General features: G+C 38.4%; 1 protein-coding gene across 3 annotated transcripts in view; it reads left to right on the top strand.

Moving 5' to 3' along the window:
• Positions 1-21,973, top strand: part of LOC126259706 (helicase domino) — a 444,931-nt gene that overhangs the window by 258,018 nt on the left and 164,940 nt on the right. For all 3 annotated transcript variants that reach the window (XM_049956690.1, XM_049956698.1, XM_049956682.1), the window contains exons 31-32: positions 3,554-3,589; positions 14,957-15,128. In XM_049956690.1, coding sequence (XP_049812647.1) covers positions 3,554-3,589; positions 14,957-15,128 — 208 coding nt within the window. The remainder of the gene's footprint in view (positions 1-3,553; positions 3,590-14,956; positions 15,129-21,973) is intronic.

Below are 21,973 nucleotides of genomic sequence, written 5' to 3'. Positions count from 1 at the left end.
TATAACGACATTGCGACATTGCTCAACTAGAGTGGCCAGCATGTTCTACAGACATTAACACTATCGAACATGCATGGGATTGACTGAAAAGGGGTGTTTATGGACGACGTGACCCACCAACCACTCTGAGGGATCTACCGAATCGCCGTTGAGGAGTGGGACAATCTGGAACAACAGTGCCTTCATGAACTTGGGGATAGTATGCATCAACGCAAGAGGACATGCTACTGGCTATTAGAGGTATCGATGTGTACAGCAGTCTGGATCACCACCTCCGAAGGTCTTGCTGTATGGTGGTACAACATGCAATGTGTGGTTTTTCATGAGCAATAAAAAGGGCAGAAATGATGTTTATGTTGATCTCTATTCCAATTTTCTGTACAGGTTCTGGAACTCTCGGAACCCAGGTGATGCAAAACTTTTTTTTATGTGTGTATTAGCTGTTGAGATTTAACAACAAATCATCTATGATTTATTTGTTTATGGTTTTTGGTCCGGGTCTTTAAATTATTTGTTACTAATCCAAAACTTTTAATTGATTTATTATTGGATATCTATATTTGTACAGATCGTAATATGATTTTTCCCTCAGCCAAAACTTTATGTATATGGAAAAATCCAAATCACATTTTACACAAATTTCCCCTCATAAGTCAACCAGCCAAGGTAGTTCCGTTTGGTTTTACAAAAGAAGGCAATTTATACAATCTCCAATAGATCTGTAAGTAATTAACCTCTGTAGCATTCAAACCAACAAGGCGAATGTCCTTGTTTCTATATAGAATGTATTGTAAGACTAAGTAAACTTCCTGCAAAGGCCTAAACTGCAAAAATGAATAATTAAGTGAGCTTGATTGCAAAGCAGGAGAAGAAAGAAGACAAGAAAGAAAACGAGAATATAAAGAAAGCAAATAGAGAAAAAGTAATGCTTGTGCATAAATCAAACAATGGAAAATCCAGTATGGAATGTAACAGATTATGAAAAAGAAAGTTGCTACTCACCATATAGCGGAGATGCTGAGTTGCAGATACCTACAACAACAAGATTGTCACAAATAAAGCTTTCAGCCAGTAAGGCCTTTGTCTGAACTAGACCACACACACACACACACACACACACACACACACACACACACGACTGCAGCTCAGACAACTGAAACCTTACTGGCCAAAAGCTTTATTTGTGACAGGCCTTTTGTTGTGCCTACCTGCAACTCAATATCTCTGCTATATGGTGAATAGCAACATTCCTTTTCATAGTGTTACTACTTGTGCATAGGGTCATCTATTTTTGTAGCAGTACATCTGTGGTAATTGTATAAATTGTGAAACTGTTTTCTTATTTTTTTGTAGGGAATTATGTAATCCTGTATGAGATCTCATCATAAGCCTTCATTTCATTTTTACCTGTAAGCTGAAGATGTTTCCTGTTTTAGAAATTTGTAAGTTCTACACTATTGCAATATTGGTTTTGGGGTTAAATTCACCACTGATCTGCGTCATGTGTGTCATGCCCCACCACCCCCACAAAAAAAGACTATGTTAAAAGTTTTAAAAACATATATTGTTGGAAAGATTATGGAAATTATGAGCATAAGTTACTTATACTACTGTTCCATCCAATAATTCTTTTGTGTGTGTAAATCATCATGATGAAAATGGAAACTAACAACGTTTTTAGCATTTCCGTGTGCTCCGCAACTGTTTGAAAAGATATAAGTAAAAGAGTGGTATATTTAAAATTAATGATGTCATAATAATATTGTTGTCTCAAGACTGTATAACTAATTACATTACAATTATTGTTTGGGTTTATGTTTCAACATATTCGAATTTGCACATTCTATAAGGAAGAGGCTAAAAATAGCTTTCTAATAAAGGTCCAACATAGTTGCAGTGGATGGGGCAGCCAAGTCAAGTGCACATTTACATTCCTAGTCTGCAAAAGCTGAAATACAGGAAACTGCAGAGGTTGTTGGTATAGCTTGGATTTTAGCATAGGATGGATGATAGCATAACTTTGATGCATCATGGACTACTTACAGAGCATATTTATAAACATCTAGATTCCATCTGGATACAGTTACAAATTTGTGGAGTAATTTTAAAGAATTTATCAATAATGGGGCAGCAGATGGTCAGGAAACTGAGCTTTTAAGTGTTTATTGCTCATTGAGCATGTTTTCTTTTGAATTTTCTAGCTAGGCATAATTTCTATTTCTTTTCCAAAAATGTTCATAAAATATCCTTTATTCATTTTATGAAGTAGTATTAGTTTGTTTTCTATATTGTGCAGTGTTCCTCTTGTATGAACTGAGCTGCAAAAGTGGAGTTATTTCATAAGTTCATTCTTTTTAGTTCCATGTGTTCTTTGTAGTGTGTTTTAAAGTTTCTTCTTGCTTGTCCAATGTAGCTGGCTGTTTCAATCAGAATAGTCAATTTTATGTATGCCACTGTTATGGTATAAGTTTTGTATTATATTAATATCATGCATAAAAAGACTTAATAGTGAAGTTGAGATTTATATGTAATGAGTATGTAATGTTTTTTTTTTGAGAAGTTTAGTGAGTTTATATGAGACTTGACCATAGAAAGGAAACAATATAAATTGATTTTATGTAGCAACTTGTTTTAAGTTAGTCGATTCCTTTTTTATTTTGCTGACTATTATGCCCATAAGAAATATTTATTTTTTATTTTTGTTTTAATTTTGGAAATGTTAGAAACAGATTAATTATGGAGTAACCTTCAGACTGTAGAAAAATATGATTCAATATCTATGAGGGATGCAGATCAGAACATTATCAGAATGTTGTTATGTTCCACAAAAACATGATTCCGTGAATCCTTCAATTTTTCTCCAAGACTTGATTGTCCATCATCTGACTTAACATGTAGTGGCTATATTGTGAACATCTTCACTGCCAGTCTTTAGACAACCCATATTTTGAGGAAAGTATCTTATCACTAGTGTCACAATTTCTTTTTTAATATTTCTACTTTTGCTATCAAAAACACACATTCAGTTAACAATCATTGTTAACACTTAACAATTATTGTTATAAGCTAGTGAAACAGACTTGTTGGCCAGTATACTTACCATCAGGAGTAAATGTCGTACTGCCAACTGACACAAAAAAAGTAGATACACTATCGTAGCTCTTGTAACTGATAATTCCTTCCTCAACAGTGAGAGAGGAATAGATTGGGGAAAAGTTGAAAAACAAAGACAGGTCATTCAGACCTCAAGATCAGAGGGATCTGCTTAGTGTTGTCACATACAACTTTCATATTTTGTCGGAAGAAAAAACATGTTACACTGAAATCAGGGAGGCTCATGGCAGTAACAGAGGTTTTTAGATCACTAATGAAAGTTCTCTCTCAGAAATTAGTTTTAACATAAACTTTGTTTAACCTCAGGTGCGTTTCTCCTAAAAATGGTGGATGTAAATCCAATGGTAGATACTTGTACTTAAATCAAAAGTTTACTACTTTTTGAAAGATGATTATGTTTTTTTTATTTTTCCTCTTATCTCTTTTGTAATCATTACAGGTCATGGGTTCCACACAGCTGAAAGAACAGTTAATGGTAAGTAGCGATTGTAACATCCTTGCATTGGATGTAATCATTTTTGGATTATGTGGTGAACATTTTGAATTTCAATTTTGTTACATAAAATTGTAGTTATGAAACTAAAACTGTGAAGAAAATTCTTAAAAATTATTGTTGTTGTGGTCTTCAGTCCTGAGACTGGTTTGATGCAGCTCTCCGTGCTACTCTATCCTGTGCAAGCAGTAGGTACTCCCAGTACCTACTGCAACCTACATCCTTCTGAATCTGCTTAGTGTATTCATCTCTTGGTCTCCCTCTACGATTTTTACCCTCCACGCTGCCCTCCAATACTAAATTGGTGATCCCTTGATGCCTCAGAACATTTCCTACCAACCGATCCTGTCTTCTGGTCAAGTTGTGCCACAAACTTCTCTTCTCCCCAATCCTATTCAATACTTCCTCATTAGTTCTGTGATCCACCCATCTAATCTTCAGCATTCTTCTGTAGCACCGCATTTCGAAAGCTTCTATTCTCTTCTTGTCCAAACTATTTATCGTCCATGTTTCACTTCCATACATGGCTACACTCCATACAAATACTTTCAGAAATGACTTCCTGACACTTAAATCTATAATCGATGTTAACAAATTTTTCTTCTTCAGAAACGCTTTCCTTGCCATTGCCACTCTACATTTTATACCCTCTCTACTTCGACCATCATCAGTTATTTTGCTCCCCAAATAGCAAAACTCCTTTACTACTTTAAGTGTCTCATTTCCTAATCTAATTCTCTCAGCATCACCCGACTTAATTCGACTACATTCCATTATCCTCGTTTTGCTTTTGTTGATGTTCATCTTACATCCTCCACTCAAGACACTGTCCATTCCATTCAACTGCTCTTCCAAGACCTTTGCTGACTCTGACAGAATTACAATGTCATCGGCGAACCTCAAGGTTTTTATTTCTTCTCCATGGATTTTAATACCTACTCCGAATTTTTCTTTTGTTTCCTTTACTGCTTGCTCAATATACAGATTGAACAACATCGGGGAGAGGCTACAACCCTGTCTTACTCCCTTCCCAACCACTGCTTCCCTTTCATGTCCCTCGACGCTTATAACTGCCATCTGGTTTCTGTACAAATTGTAAATAGCCTTTCGCTCCCTGTATTTTACCCCTGCCACCTTCAGAATTTGAAAGAGAGTATTCCAGTCAACATTGTCAAAAGCTTTCTCTAAGTCTACAAATGCTAGAAACGTAAGTTTGCCTTTCCTTAATCTTTCTTCTAAGATAAGTCGTAAGGTCAGTATTGCCTCATGTGTTCCAGTGTTTCTACGGAATCCAAACTGATCTTCCCCGAGGTTGGCTTCTGCTCGTTTTTCCATTTGTCTGTAAAGAATTCGTGTTAGTATTTTGCAGCTGTGACTTATTAAACTGATAGTTCGGTAATTTTCACATCTGTCAACACCTGCTTTCTTTGGGATTGGAATTATTATATTCTTCTTGAAGTCTGAGGGTATTTCGCTTGTTTCATACATCTTGCTCACCAGATGGTAGAGTTTTGTCAGGGCTGTCTCTCCCAAGGCTGTCAGTAGTTCTAATGGAATGTTGTCACTCCGGGGGCCTTGTTTCGACTCAGGTCTTTCAGTGCTCTGTCAAACTCTTCACTCAGTATCGTATCTCCCATTTCATCTTCATCTACATCCTCTTCCATTTCCATAATATTGTCCTCAAGTACATCGCCCTTGTATAGACCCTCTATATACTCCTTCCACCTTTCTGCTTTCCCTTCTTTGCTTAGAACTGGGTTTCCATCTGAGCTCTTGATATTCATACAAGTTGTTCTCTTATCTCCAAAGGTCTCTTTAATTTTCCTGTAGGCAGTATCTATCTTACCCCTAGTGACACTCGCTTCTACATCCTTACATTTGTCCTCTAGCCATCCCTGCTTAGCCATTTTGCATTTCCTGTCGATCTCATTTTTGAGACGTTTGTATTCCTTTTTGCCTGCTTCATTTACTGCATTTTTATATTTTCTCCTTTCATCAATTAAATTCAATATTTCTTCTGTTACCCAAGGATTTCTACTAGCCCTCGTCTTTTTACCTACTTGATCCTCTGCTGCCTTCAGTACTTCTTCCGTCAAAGCTACCCATTCTTCTTCTACTGTATTTCTTTCCCCCATTCCTGTCAATTGTTCCCTTATGCTCTCCCTGAAACTCTGTACAACCTCTGGTTCTTTCAGTTTATCCAGGTCCCATCTCCTTAAATTCCCACCTTATTGCAGTTTCTTCAGTTTTAATCTACAGGTCATAACCAATAGATTGTGGTCAGAGTCCACATCTGCCCCTGGAAATTTCTTACAATTTAAAACCTGGTTCCTAAATCTCTGTCTTGCCATTATATAATCTATCTGATACCTTTTAGTATCTCCAGGGTTCTTCCATGTATACAACCTTCTTTCATGATTCTTAAACCAAGTGTTAGCTATGATTATGTTGTGCTCTGTGCAAAATTCTACCAGGCAGCTTCCTCTTTCATTTCTTAGCCCCAATCCATATTCACCTACTATGTTTCCTTCTCTCCCTTTTCCTACACTCGAATTCCAGTCACCCATGACTATTAAATTTTCGTCTCCCTTCACTATCTGAATAATTACTTTTATTTCATCATACATTTCTTCAATTCCTTCGTCATCTGCAGAGCTAGTCGGCATATAAACTTGTACTACTGTAGTAGGTGTGGGCTTCGTATCTATCTTGGCCACAATAATGCGTTCACTGTGCTGTTGGTAGTAGCTTACCCGCATTCCTATTTTCCTATTCATTATTAAACCTACTCCTGCATTACCACTATTTGATTTTGTGTTTATAACCGTGTAGTCACCTGACCAGAAGTCTTGTTCCTCCTGCCACCGAAGTTCACTACTTCCCACTATATCTAACTTCAACCTATCCATTTCCCTTTTTAAATTTTCTAACCTACCTGCCCGATTAAGGGATCTGACATTCCACACTCCAATCCGTAGACTGCCAGTTTTCTTTCTCCTGATAACGACATCCTCTTGAGTAGTCCCCGCCCGGAGATCCGAATGGGGGACTATTTTACCTCCAGAACATTTTACCCAAGAGGACGCCATCATCATTTAATCATACAGCAAAGCTGCATGCCCTCGGGAAAAATTACGGCTGTAGTTTCCCCTTGCTTTCAGCCGTTCGCAGTACCAGCACAGCAAGGCCGTTTTGGTTATTGTTACAAGGCCAGATCAGTCAATCATCCAGACTGTTGCCCTTGCAACTACTGAAAAGGCTGCTGCCCCTCTTCAGGAACCACACATTTGTCTGGCCTCTCAACAGGTACCCCTCCGTTGTGGTTGCACCTACGGTACGGCTATCTGTATCGCTGAGGCACGCAAGCCTCCGCACCAACGGCAAGGTCCATGGTTCATGGGGGGGTAAAAATTATTATCAATTCTAAATTAGGTTACAACAAATTCTTTGTTGTTCTGAGGAAGGATGTTGGCTTTTGGCAATGAACAACAAGTAGACAAAGAGTTGGCAATGTTTATGTAATGAAATGTGGCAATAAGCTTTTTAATGTCTCACAGTCTTCGACTGTTTTCTGCACATTTCAAATTTGGAACATTAAATTGTTACAGGTCCGTTCTTGCAAGCACTTGAAGATCTTGCAAACTGTCAGGTCTGTTTAGTGTTAATGGGAGTTGCTTTCTGTGCCCAAATTGGTTTCTTAAAATTTATGGGAATCCAAATGAGTGTTTCTGTGACTTTGTTTTACCTGTTTTACTGTTTTTCTTATTGTTTGATAATTTTGTGCATATTAGCAAGGTTGTTTTCCTTAATATATTGTTTAAAAATACGGAAGGAATATATTTCCATTTTTTATTGACATTTGTATACCTAATTAAGATTCAGATATTTAAATAAGTGACAAATCTATTAAACATTGAACTTTGCAAAGAATTAACACTTGTTGGCTGGAGTCTGTCTTACGAAATATATTATTCTAGCTAAAAAATATGACTGCTGAAAATTATGTTATTTAAAAAATGAGCATTAAAAATAATAAAAAATGAACATTAGAAATAATGAAATTCAAGTTTCATAACAGTTTCAAGAGTGGTGGTTTTGTTGCTATAATTTCATAAAATATACAATAATGGAACGAAATTTGTTTCCTGTACGCAGAACTTAGTACCTTGTGAAGAAAACCCTGAAGCAGAAGGTGTGCCCTTGCTATTCTCCAATCCTTGAAATGATTTACCCAGCATTTATGTATTGTTAGTGCAAAGGAATCCAATCAATCAGAAAAATATACTTCACAAATGAAGTGCTTTTGTTTGCTGTTGTAAGTGACCCAAAATCTTCTAGCAAGCTCTCGTATACTTCCCATTATCTAGTATGGAATATCTTCAGTCAAATGGGTATTTTATTCAGGGTTATTGCTTTAAAAATTCCCTATCACGTTGTGCCGCATTTGTATGTGGTCATCGAGACGAATGGGGATTTAAGAAAGACCGATATTTAGGTTTTTCAGGTTTTTCATCTTCCAACATTATTCAGAGGTTTAAAACAAGTAACCATTACCCACTGTTCGCAGCTCCCTGTCATATCATTAAAATGTGTAATGGACATCTACTCTGCAGGTCACACTAAAGTTCCTAGCAGAGGGTTCTTTGGGGGGCCATCTTCAAAATATTTCGCCGTTCCACTCTCTAACAATGTAAGGAAAAAATTAACACTAAAATCATTTTGTATGAGCTCTGATTTCTCTTATTTCATTACGGTGATCATTCCTCCGTGTGTAGGTTAGTGACAAAAAATATTTTTGCATTCAGAGGAACAAGTTGGTGATTGAAATTTCGTGAAAAGATCCCTGTGCAACAAACGATGACTTTGTTTTAATGATTGCCTCTCTAATTTGCTTGTCATATCCATGACACTCTCTCTCCTATTTCATGAATACAAAACAGGTTGCCCTTCTATGGACTTTTTTGATGTAAGGTCCCCATACCACAAGGCAAGCAGAGGATCGATAAGGGTAGTGTAGGCAATAGTGGATTTGTTACAGCTTTTGTGTCTTCTGCCAATAAAATTCAGTTTTTAGTTTGCCTTCCCCACAACATTATCTATGTGACTGTTCCAATTTAAGTTGTTTGTAATTGTACTTACTAGGTATTTGGTTGAATTGACACCCGTCAGATTTGTGTGATTTATTGTGTAACAAAAAATTAATTGATTTCTTTTTGTATTCATGTGGATGACTTCACACTTCTCCTTATTCAGAGACAACTGCTACTTTTCGCACCATACAGAGAAGGGTCCAAGTCATTTTGCAATTGGTTTGATCTCCTGACGCCTACATTAGATGGTACATTATGGCATGATCTGAAAAAAATCTAAGAAGGCTGCTCAGATTATCTCCTAAATCATATGTGTAAATTGTAATGTAACTGGATAGATAAAAAGATAAAAAAAACCTATCCACTAAGCAGTGGCAGGAGAACACTCTTATAAAAAGGTATTAGAGTTTGCTAGATTTCTGAGCTAGTGGCTCAAAGGGCTGGCGAGGTTTAGGAAAAGTGGTAGAATTCGGAAAAGTCACCCAGAACCCAGGTTCAGGAGAGACTTATTGGATGGGATGAGAAGGAAAGTAAGTCTCCCTGACCGTGAATTCTGGGTGACTTGTCCAAACTCTACCCCTTTTCCTAAACTTCATCATTTCATTTCCTTCACCCCTCTTCTTTCCCCTTCAGCCCTTCTGCCTGAAGAAAGAGCCTAAGGCTTGCATATTTAATACCTTTTATATGTGTGTTCTCCTGCCAAGTGGTGAGTAGATTTTTTTTATATACAGCTACATTATATTTTCAAAAATTTATTATTTTTGTTGATGTATATACTGGTAGATTAGGAACAGCAGAGGACATATAACACTTCCTTGGGAAATGCCAGTTGTCACTTCTGTTTTACTATATGATTTTCTGTCAGTTACTACATACTGTGACCTTACTGAGAGGAAAACGCGAGTCCAGTCCCCCAACTGAAATGGTACTCCATAAACACACCATTTGATTAGAAGTCTCTTGTGAGGAATGATGTTAAAAGACTTACGGAAATATAGAAATAGTGGAATCAATCTGAGATCCCCTGTTGATAGCAGTTGTTGCATCATGTGAATAAAGAGAGTGTTGAATCTGTGTTGACAGTGTGTCAATAGCCATTTGCTCTCATAATGTTCAAACACAGTATATGTTCCAAAATACTACCGCAAATCAACATCAGTGAAATAAGTCTGTAATTCATCGGATTACCCCTATTTACTTTCCTGAGTATTGGTGTAACCTGTGCAACTTAGATCTTCCATCGAATGAGTGGTTGTATGCGGCAGCTGCAAAAGGGGCTATAGTATCATCATAGTCTGAAAGAAACACAATTGGCATACCCTCTGGACTAGAAGAGTTCTCTTTATTAAGCAACTTCACTACATCAGTGATATCTACTCCTAAGTTACTGTGTTGACAGCTGTTCTTGATTTGGATTCTACAATATTTACTTTGTCTTCTTTGGTGAAGAAATTTCAGAAAACCATGTTCTGTATCTCCCTTTAGTGGCGCTGTCATTGGTAACATTATCATTGATATCGCACATGGAAGGTATTAATTGTATCTTACCACTGGTGTACTTTGCATACGACCAGAATCTCTTTTGACTTTATGCCAGATTTCGAGACAGAGTTTCATTGTAAACAAAATGTTCATGTGGCTAGGTCCTCCCATTGGGTAGACCACTGTGGTGACTTGTGTGTAGATGAGGATGAAACATTGATGGAGCGACACAATACCCAGACCCCACCCTGAGAAAATCTCCAACCCAGCTGGGAATCGAATCTGGCCCCCTCATGTGGAATTCTGCTGCACTGATCATTCAGCTATTGAGGAGGACAGTTTCATTGTGGAAATTATGAAAAGCTTGTAGCACTGAAGTTTGCACTAGATTTTGAGCTTCAATAAAACATTCCCAATATTGGAAATTTTGTGTTGTTTTTAACTTAACGTGCTTCATTGCCTTGGCGACAATGTTTTGACCTGTTTTTTGTACTGTGGGGGATCAGTACCATCTTTTATTAATTTATTGGGTATTAATCTCTCAATTCCCAGGTAGATGCCGTGTTTCTTGACTTCTGCAAGGCGTTCGATACAGTTCCCCACAGTCGTTTAATGAACAAAGTAAGAGCATATGGACTATCAGACCAATTGTGTGAATGGATTGAAGAGTTCCTAGATAACAGAACGCAGCATGTCGTTCTCAATGGAGAGAAGTCTTCCGAAGTAAGAGTGATTTCAGGTGTGCCGCAGGGCAGTGTCATAGGACCGTTGCTATTCACAATATACATAAATGACCTTGTGGATGACATCGGAAGTTCACTGAGGCTTTTTGCAGATGATGCTGTGGTCTATCGAGAGGTTGTAATAATGGAAAATTGTACTGAAATGCAGGAGGATCTGCAGCGAATTGACGCATGGTGCAGGGAATGGCAATTGAATCTCAATGTAGACAAGTGTAATGTGCTGCGAATACATAGAAGGATAGATCCCGTATCATGTAGCTACAAAATAGCAGGTCAGCAACTGGAAACAGTTAATTCCATAAATTATCTGGGAGTACGCATTATGACTGATTTGAAATGGAATGATCATATAAAGTTGATCGTCGGTAAAGCAGATGCCAGACTGAGATTCATTGGAAGAATCCTAAGGAAATGCAATCCGAAAACAAAGGAAGTAGGTTACAGTACGCTTGTTCGCCCACTGCTTGAATACTGCTCAGCAGTGTGGGATCCGTACCAGATAGGGTTGATAGAAGAGATAGAGAAGATCCAACGGAGAGCAGCGCGCTTTGTTACAGGATCATTTAGTAATCGCAAAAGCATTACGGAGATGATAGATAAACTCCATTGGAAGACTCTGCAGGAGAGAACACTCAGTAGCTCGGTACGGGCTTTTGTTGAAGTTTCGAGAACATACCTTCACCGAAGAGTCAAGCAGTATATTGCTCCCTCCTACGTATATCTCACGAAAAGACCATGAGGATAAAATCAGAGAGATTAGAGCCCACACAGAAGCACACCGACAATCCTTCTTTCCACGAACAATACGAGACTGGAATAGAAGGGAGAACCGATAGAGGTACTCAGGGTACCCTCCGCCACACACCGTCAGGTGGCTTGCAGAGTATGGATGTAGATGTAGAATTGTCACCAATACTATTTCTTTGAATCTAAGCCACATTTGGTCCGCACTTACATAGGTAGTTGGGAAGGAAAGGAAACTGTCTCTGAAGAAGGCACCAAGCAAATTTTTATCTGCTTTTTTAAATAGATATATTTTGCTTTCTTTTTAGTGGATTTTGATGCTTTGGTGGTCTGTCTCACTACAATGACCCTGTGGTCACTAATCCCTGTATCTGTCATGATGATCACTATTTGGTCAGTATTATTTGGTACTAAGAGGTCAAGTATTTTTTGCATTCATTTTCACTTCGATTGTCTCCTGATTCATTTGCTGAAAATATTTTTTGAAAAAGCAGTTAGTAAGATTTCAGACAGTGTTTTATACCTGCCACCAGCTTTGAATGTGGTTTTTCACCAACATGACAAGGGTAGATTGAAGCCACTGCCAACTATAATTGTGTGAGTGGAGTACCTATTTTAGATGATACTCAAGTTCTCATTGAATCATCTGGCAAATCTATCATCTGGATCAGGGAGTCAGAAAAGGCAACCAATATTTAATTTATTTTGGTTGTCACGTATAACCTCTACCCGCACGGTCTGACAGGAACTATGTATCTCAATTTTGTTACATGATAAAGTACTTCTAACAACAACAAATATGCCCACCATCAACTGTGTTTCATCAATCCTTTCTGGACACCATTAGGTACCCTGCGAAAATTTCAGCTGAACTTATCACTGGCTTTAGCCAGCCTTTGGTACCTGTAACTATCTGTATGTCAGTGCTTTCTGTTAGTTCATACTGTATGTCAGTGCTTTCTGTTAGCTCATACAGCTGTGGTTCTTTCGCAGCACAGCTGTGACAGTTCACGACTACAATACTGATTCTCCCTTGCTCTACTCTCTTCCTGTGTTTGTCATGCACCCTTTTTGAGACTGAAGCCCTTTCTGTACTTTCCTGAGACCCTCTGGCCTAAAAATCTGCTCAGTTCATTCCACTCAGACTCCACTACCCATGTAGCTACCTTGTGTGTATGGTGGTGTCCTGACCTATTTAGCACGGAATCCGAAATCCCGCCACCCTATGGCACAAGTCAACCAATCTGCAGCCTACATAGTCGCAGAACTGTCTGAACCTCTGATTCAGATGTTCCACTTGGCTCTGTACCAAGGGTCCTCAATTAGTTCTGTTGATGATGCTGCAGATGGTGAGCTCAGCCTTCATCTCGCAAGCAAGACCGGCAATCCTTACCTCTTCAGCTAGCCACCTGAATCCAGTAAGAATCTCTTCCGATCCAAAGTGATACACATTGTTATTACTGACACGAGCCACCACCTGCGGTTGGCAACACCCTGTGCTCATCGTGTGAGGTCTTTTTAATAAACTTGTTGTAGCTGCAAGGAATCTGTAATGGTATCTTGGGAAGAGATAAAAATGACAAGGACAAATTACTAAGTCCAAGACATGAAGTTAACTAGGTATTTATTCAAACTGTATAAGATACTAAGCCTCTCCTCCAACCTGAAATGCCTTCACGAATGAATGGCAAGCCAAAAATGTAAAGACAGTGAAGTCATCCACTTTTCCCCAGCATGAAGTAAAAAGTCTCTGTCTATGTTTCCCTGACAAACAGAGCCAGCAATGAAACATCTAGGTCCCCGATGGCTTTGCTGCTTACAACATAGTGCCCATCCAACTCTGCCCTGCAGCTCCAACTGCTGCTTCTCTGCCAAATGGCTGGTTTGGACTTTCCCGACTGAGTCGGCTGTTGTTCTCAAGGCTTCTGTCCCCTGAATATTGACCTCCTCCTCCTCCTCCTCCTCCTCCTCCAGCCCCTTCTGCCTGGCATTACCCTAAGGTGTGTGGAAGAAGAGAGATGCTCAGATTTTTGCTGTTGGCTGATGAGGTAATGTTAATACTTTGATATTGTACAGAGATCGAATTGCCACTCCAAAGTTGGCAAAGCAAGTCAATGCCACAGACATTAGCAAGACAGTGAAGTCATCCACTTTTCCCCAGCATGAAGTAAAAAGTCTCTATGTTCCCCTGACAAACAGAGCCAGCAATGAAACGTCTAGGTCCCCGATGGCTTTGCTGCTTACAACATAGTGCCCATCCAACTCTGCCCTGCAGCTCCAACTGCTGCTTCTCTGCCAAATGGCTGGTTTGGACTTTCCCGACTGAGTCGGCTGTTGTTCTCAAGGCTTCTGTCCCCTGAATATTGACCTCCTCCTCCTCCTCCTCCTCCTCCTCCTCCTCCTCCAGCCCCTTCTGCCTGGCATTACCCTAAGGTGTGTGGTAGAAGAGAGATGCTCAGATTTTTGTTGTTGACTGATGAGGTAATGTTAATACTTTCATTTTGAAATACTCTGCTACTTGTAATCATAAAACATCTCCTTGGAGACTCCCTAGTTATTTAGTTATTTTTTGGAAAAAAAATTCATAAGTGGATACAAAGTTATTAAGAAACATGTCGAATTTAGAGTTGGGATTAGGCTAAATGTAAATTTTATGAAGTCAGCATTTTTTAGCTTACTCTAAAGTCTTCCATTGTTTTGTCATTAATCTATCTCATTGTTTTCTTTGAGTAGTTCTGATCTGCATACATGGTGTATTTATATATTGTGACTAACTGAGCAATGTCATCTGACAACCCATTTACCACAAGATAGCCATCTGCTTGTTTACTTTATGCTTGCTATATGAATACGTAGTTGACCAGGTTACTAGCATCTTCAGCAACTCGCATAAGGGAATTTATGACTGATACTATATTTTAAATGGCCTATAACATCTCTAGATCATTGTTCCTGTCCGATTCCTTTAAAAGAGCTTTATAGAAAAACCACCAATCAATAATATCTTCCTTTTGTCTTTCAGATACTACAGTAAGGCTTCAAAACTCTCCCCAGCTACCCAGTAGTGACCTGTACAGTGTAACAACATCAAGAATTATGCTGTATTAGTTCAAAAGTGCATGCTTCTAGATCCCGATATATACAAAATTTATGATTTCGAAATTTTTGAATTTATATTCAGTATTTGGTCTATTGTCATGTTATACGACAGACTTGTTTTCCAGTAAATTAAGTTGTAATGGACTGATGTTTTCCATGTTGTATGTCTAAAGGCTGTGATACATTTTCAGATGTGGTGTCCACCAACTCCACCACAAGATGAAAATGATGTTTATATAGATCACTCTATTGGTTTTCTCTATGAACAAACAATAATGTCTGAATCTCAGCTACCTGCAGTTTATGTAAAGAAGGACTTCAAGCGATATAGACTGGACATTTCTCCTGGATCAGACAGAGATGGTATGTTTGTAACCTTTTTGTTTGTAATTACAGCTATTAAATAGAAGTCAGCTCTGTTTATTATGAATGTGTACTTGTCCCCCCCTCCCCCAGGAGCCACGTCCAGTTTTTCAATAGTATATTGTATTTGCATACAGTGTTCCTTATTTTGTGTCATTTGCGTGGTGAAAAGAGCAGATATATTATTTTATGAGAAGAAAAGTTGCTACTCACCATGTAATGGAGATGCTGAGTTACAGATAGACACTCTCAATTAAAGCTCAGTAACATATGCTGTAATCCATTTCCTCTTGTTTTTGGGTTTAATTTTTCCAACTATCTTTTCTGCTGCTTTGTGTATACCAGATTTAATTTGATCCCAGTTTTCATTTACTCCACCATTTGAAAATATTTTGCTCATGAAATTTTACTATGGAAACTGAAATCACTGGCTATCAGTGACACTTGTGTTCTGAGATGTTTATATTTTCCCACCTCCAGCAAATGTTTTGAGTGAAATGCCCAGTCGATGCGCTGTTGTTTTCACGTCAATTCTACCAACATTTAGAGTTGTTTAGTTCTCGGGGTTTTGTAAAATTCCTGGATTCATGTCTCGTGGCTGTGCAGCCTATGAAAAGGATTGCGGAAGACTCCCAAATAAATTCCAAAATACAGTGCAGTTTTAATACCAATATATTTCCAGGACTCTGGTGTCCGAGCCTGGTGAACTGTACCGGTTACATCACATGTACCCAAAGTTGACATCAAATGACACAGAGTTCACAACAATCAACAAACGAGTGAGCCTACAATACATTTGCTTGCAACCCTAGCCAAAAAACGAGTGCCCCAAGGCGCCTGCGTGACCTCTATTTATACTTTTGTTAACAATTACCTACAATGAAAATTACAATTTTATGTAAAATCACAATTAAAAGTTAAACCGAATATGAGCTACACAGTGCTAAAATTTACAGTCTCAGTGCTGAACAAGGTGAACCTATTTTCAACTTAGTTACGAGTTAATATAACATTTTCTGACCAATTATTTACAGGTAACAATTACATTTCTAAATTTGTTTATTACAAATCAACTAGTGCCTGAATTTTAGTGCTAACATATATCAGAGATTCAATTAACATGCTTTATTTATATGTTCTATTTAATTTGCTGTAGTAATTTTATACTGATAGGTTTACTGGTACCTCCTGACCATGTGCTTTATTTCTTTCGATTAGTTACAGTATTAATTTTACATTTATATTGTGTTTCTCACATAAGAACAATGTTAAATTTTTTGGGGCACATTCAAAATGCACACGGTGGCTTTTACGCATATGGTTTCAGCAAAGCATCCTTTTCGAATTATATGTATACTGAAATAGTGGTTACTTTTGTATGTAATTTGGAAACAGGTCACTTTACAATTGGACAATGAGGACTGGTGTTTATCTTTAATGCTCTCCGAGGGGTTCTGATAGGTAGCAATGAGATACAGTAATACTTCAGTTCTTACGCCCAAAACTTTGATTAATTTTCAATTGTCTGAGGATATCTTTAATTACATGATCACACTCTGAATAGTGATTGGTTGTTTGTTCCTCTTCATCATAAAACACAATATTCAATGTAATTTCTTTATTATTAATCAGCCTCATAATTGTTGTTTTCCTTTGGTAAACTGCAGGTTCTTTCTGTTTTGTGAAAAAAAAAAATGAAGACTGAATTATACAGTATTACAATATTTAGTCTCTTGTGATACTTGAATAAAACCATGGATATTCTCTTTTACATGTTAAATCCATCATCACATCAGCTCAGAGTTACTCTTAAGAGTCATAATAGCTTCCAGCATGAAATAGTTTTCTTTTTATTTTGTTTCAATACTTCTTTAATTATAAAAACTTCAAAATGCAAATAATGGCATTAACTCCCCAGAAATAGTTTTTCTTCTCAGTAAATAAGGCTGTAAGTATTGACCAGTGAATATTTTCTTTCTGTGTATGTTCACTGTTTTAACTGGAGTTATTGACATCAATTATATGCCCATAGATCACATATAAATAAACTTCATGTGTTCTCTGATGAGTTGCTAATGCACACTGAACAAATTTTAACTCAAAATATGTGACAATATTCTCCTTTCAGTTTTTCTAGTTCTTAACAATTGAAAAGAATACAAAATTTTTTGTGTAATTTGAGTACAATGAATGTAGAGGTCTACAATACTGGAAAACCAGATTTTCTTGCAATTGCAACAGTCATTTAAATTGCAATTGTGGCTGGCTCAGCATATATGCCTATTACTTTTAAAATACTGTCTCCAGAATGTTGTGTTGTTTGTGTGCATGATACAAAACAAAAATAAATACACGAATATTAAATATTAGTTACAGATTAAAAAATGTAATGCACAGAGTCAAATTAAATATGTGTTTATTATAACACTTCAATATATTTTGCATGTCATTGCGTCTCCATGTCTGTGATTGCTTAAGTCTCAACACTTTATAGGAAAGTTCCACTTGTCAAACCCTCATAGCATCCAGACCCTGCCAAGCTGATCTTTTTAATTTACCACACGCTCCAAAATTCCTTTCCCACACCTCAAAATTCAGAACCCAAACAAACCTAAAACACTGTTGTTAATCTTTCCACCAAAAACCTCAGTCCTACAGAAGTTTCAGTCCTATCCAAAGGCCTCACTTGCAGCATAACACCAGAGATTAACCATGTTGGACTTGTAAAAGGCCTACTCTCCTCCCCGTTCCTTCATCGGAAACTCTTCTTTGCCCTCAGTCCCTCCTACCAAGTCAACCTATCCCAATACTGAACATTGCCTCTCCCAATCATACTACTATCCAAATGTGACCCTCACCCTCTCCTACCTTACCACCGCTGCCACCCCTTGCTTATTTTCCAGGAATCCCTTACCTCCGACTTGGTCTCACCATTCTTTCCCAGATCCCCACCTAAGAACACTAACCTTTCAGCAGAAGAAAACAGCCATACACAAACTTAAAACAGATTCTGATCTAATAAACCTCCTGTAGACAAAGGCTCTACCACTGTCATGGTAAGTCACAGTGATTACCTGGCAGAAGACCTCTACCAAGTGTCTAATTCCTCCACCTACAAGCTCTGCCATAGTGAGTCCATCCCAGAAGTCCACAATAACCTTCAAACCCTATTTCTATAGGACCCTCCCAGAACCACTTCCTGGAATCTGTTTCCCTCCTGACCACAGCACCATCCTACACACCAACTTTCTGCACAAAGTCCACAAACCCAACAATCCTGGACGCCTCATTGTAGCTGGTTATTGTGTTTGCAATGAAAGAATTTCTGCTCTTATTACCGTTGTCCAAAACCAGGCCTCCCACATCAAATATACTAAACACTAACCACTTCCTTTACCTATTCTCCACCATTCCTCCTGAATCCCTTCTCATCACTGTTGAGACAACCTCCCTACACACCAATATTCCTCATGCCCATGGCCTTACTGCAATCGAACACTACCTCTTCCAACGTCCTTCATATTCGAAACCTACTACCTCATTTCTTATACTACTTACCAACTATATCCTGACACACAACTACTTTTCCTTTGAAGGGAAGTTATACAGAGAAATCCGCAGCACAGTCATGGGCATCCGTTTGGCACTTTCCTATGCTAACATATTTCTCGACCATGTAGAGAAAACCTTGACAACTTTAACACTTCTCCCATCCACTTCACATGGTCATCCTCAAACCACCATATCACCTTCTGGACATTAACATCCACCTCTGTGGTGTCTCCATCCACACCTCTGCACACATTAAACTCACTGACCATTAACAGTACCTGCATTTCAATAGATGCCATGCCTTCCACACCAAAACATCTTTCCCACATAGGCCACTCATTTACAACATATCTCCAATGATGAGACTCCCTTGCCCAGTATGCTGAAGGTCTCATGAAGGCTTTCACAGACTAGCACTACCTTCCAAACCTAACTGCAACCAGATTTCCTGTGCCATATCCTCACACTCCATCAATCCTCCCACTGTACTAATCCTCCCACCACCAACCCCACAAATCAGCTATCCGTCGTAAGGGCTTTGAAATGAGGAACATCGTACCCAAGATACTGTCCACCCCTCCTAAAGTGGTATTCTGTTTTCCACCCAACTACACAACATCGTACTATCCCTAAGCCATTCCCACCCCCAACCCCTTGCCACAAAGATCATATCCCTCTGGAAGACCCAGGTACCAGACAATTCACTCACCCAACACTTCCTGCTCCAGTCCTGTCACAGGCTTATCCTAACCCATCAGAGGCTCAGCTCCCTGTGAAAGCAGCCGTGTCATATACCTAATCTGCTGCAAACACTGCATAGCTTTTTGTGTCATTATGACTTCCAACTAGCTGTCCACCTTGATGAATGGCCAATGCAAAACTGTTACCAAGAACAAAGTTGACCACTCAGTGGAACAACATGCAGCTGAGCATAACATGCTCAATTTCAATGACTGCTTCAGAACCCAAGCCATCTGGACCCTCCCCTCCTCCACTAGCTTCTCTGAACTATGCACATGGAGTTATTCTTGCAACACGTCTTCACTCCCGTTAGTGTCCTGGGCTTAATCTTTGAACACACTGTCACTACATCCTCCACCCCAGAAATTTCCCGTTCCTTCATCCCCTGTTCCAGTTCACATCTCCATGTCACCTTCAGCATGCACCACTTTCCACCATCTCTGACCCTGTGCATCACATATGTAGCTCATGCACCTGCCACCCCTCCCTCCCACTTTCCTAGCTAGCAAATTACTTTATCAAATTACACACTTCCTTCTGTAACAGAAAAGGGCCCAAGGTAGAGAAGGAGGGAGGGTGGAAGTTAAATGTGCAATCCTTTGTTGAGTAGTGTCTTAGTATCTAGCCTGCTTTTGTTCTGGACCACTATAATTGATTTGTTAAAGGCATTGAAGGGATTTTTCAATGTTTACCTCCTTTACAAGCATAATGATTGAATGATCAAAGTCAACCATATCAGAGACAGGGACGATTTTATGATAGTTGTGACAAACAACTAAATGGTTTGATCTTATGGTATTATAAATAAGGGTGACAAATGAATTGTCGATAGGCACACAAACGAGATTGAAAACTTCACTAGGATGAAAACTGTTTCAAATTAGAGTACGTACACACACACACACACACACACACACACACACACACACACACACACACACACACACACACACTGTTCACTGTTCACTGTTCACTTTCTATGGTAACTTTTACATGTATGCAGTTGCAAGCAAATGGCAATAACCTGCAGGTCCCAGGAATAGAAATTAACTACGTAAAATTCTAATAAGTAACACAAGTAGTACTACCCCTCTTGCATGCAAAGATTTCATTTACAATTTTATTAACTAATGTTCTCTTATAATTTACTATGACTCATTCCAAGTCCCTGAAATGCTTTCATAGTAGGAGTTCCTGAATATGACATATCCGTGAACATCTTACACTTGTTCTATCATTTCGTGAGCATATAAATGAAATACCAGGAATGATAATTTGCAACCACATAATACGCCCTTTTTTAATACATGCTTGTCTCATCTTTCTAATTCCTTTGCAAATTGTAAAGGGCTCTACTGCTACTGCTCTCCAGTACTCTCTGCTCCTGGATTTGAACACATCTTTATATTTTTGATTTGACAAATTTCATCTGGATTTTACGTAAATATATTTCAGTAATGGAAATTCCAGAATGGAAAGAGGAAAATAAAAATGAAGAAAGGCAGTTACTCACCTCTACTTGATTGACACCTGTTACAGTGACTTGACTAGTTTTCAGGCTACCACTCTTTTTTTTTTAGTGAAAGTACAACTGTCACACACACAACCACAAATACAACCAATCTGGTTGATTTGGATCCTCTCTCGTCTGAACAGTGTAGGTGGGAACTGCCAATATACCTTGCATTATTGCAATGCCCTTGACCTAAATGTCTAGTCATCCATATCTCACTCTCGTTTCCTTAACCTCCATATTTTTTTTTCCTCCCCCCACACCAATCCTCCCCAATCCCTTTCCCAAGAAACTTCTTTGTGTTTTGAATGTCACCTTTTCAATCCACATTTTGCTACTTCCTGTTTATACCCATTGGCCTTACCCCACCTACTTCTGGCCCCATACATCGTATCGCTTTCCATTTGCCACATACCCTACCTCTTATCCTACTCCTGTCAACTTGAACAGCAACTCATAAACAATCTGTGTGCCACAAGTGTGCATGTGGAAGAGGGACGCACTTACACTTAAAACAAAGCTCAAATGCCTGTAGTGTCAATACCTCTGCACGAGTCTGTACGTCACCCATCAGTTAACTATATATGAGTGGTTTTGTTTCTTCAGTTTTATTTGTTATGTAAATATGTTTTTGCTTTTTTCCGAGCACCATTTTATCTCTCTCTGATTCATGAGCGATAACTGAGCATCATTTTTATGTCTAATACAGAGCGACTGGCTCGTACTGCTTTGACCCCTTTCTTTTGTCCAATGTTTGTTTGTTGTTCTGCTTGGAAGAGCATATAAATTAATATGTTACTAAACTCAGAAACGTGCTCTTTAATAAACTTTGTCAGTATTATATCATAACTACTAGAATTTTTTTTAAATTTTATTTTGAAGATTTGTGCTGGTGTAGTGATAGTTCTAAACAACCCGCTTCCCACAGCCCATTCATATTGTTTCTTGTTTTCAAATTATGATCCAAAAAAATAATAATTTTCTTTATTAATAAAAAATTGTGTAATGAATGACATTATATATAGATAGAAAGCTCAAA

The sequence above is a fragment of the Schistocerca nitens genome, chromosome 1, assembly GCF_023898315.1.
Source record: "Schistocerca nitens isolate TAMUIC-IGC-003100 chromosome 1, iqSchNite1.1, whole genome shotgun sequence".
NCBI lineage: Eukaryota > Metazoa > Arthropoda > Insecta > Orthoptera > Acrididae > Schistocerca > Schistocerca nitens.
The sequence above is the reverse complement of the archived record's forward strand: the minus strand, read 5'-3'. Positions and strand labels throughout refer to the sequence as shown.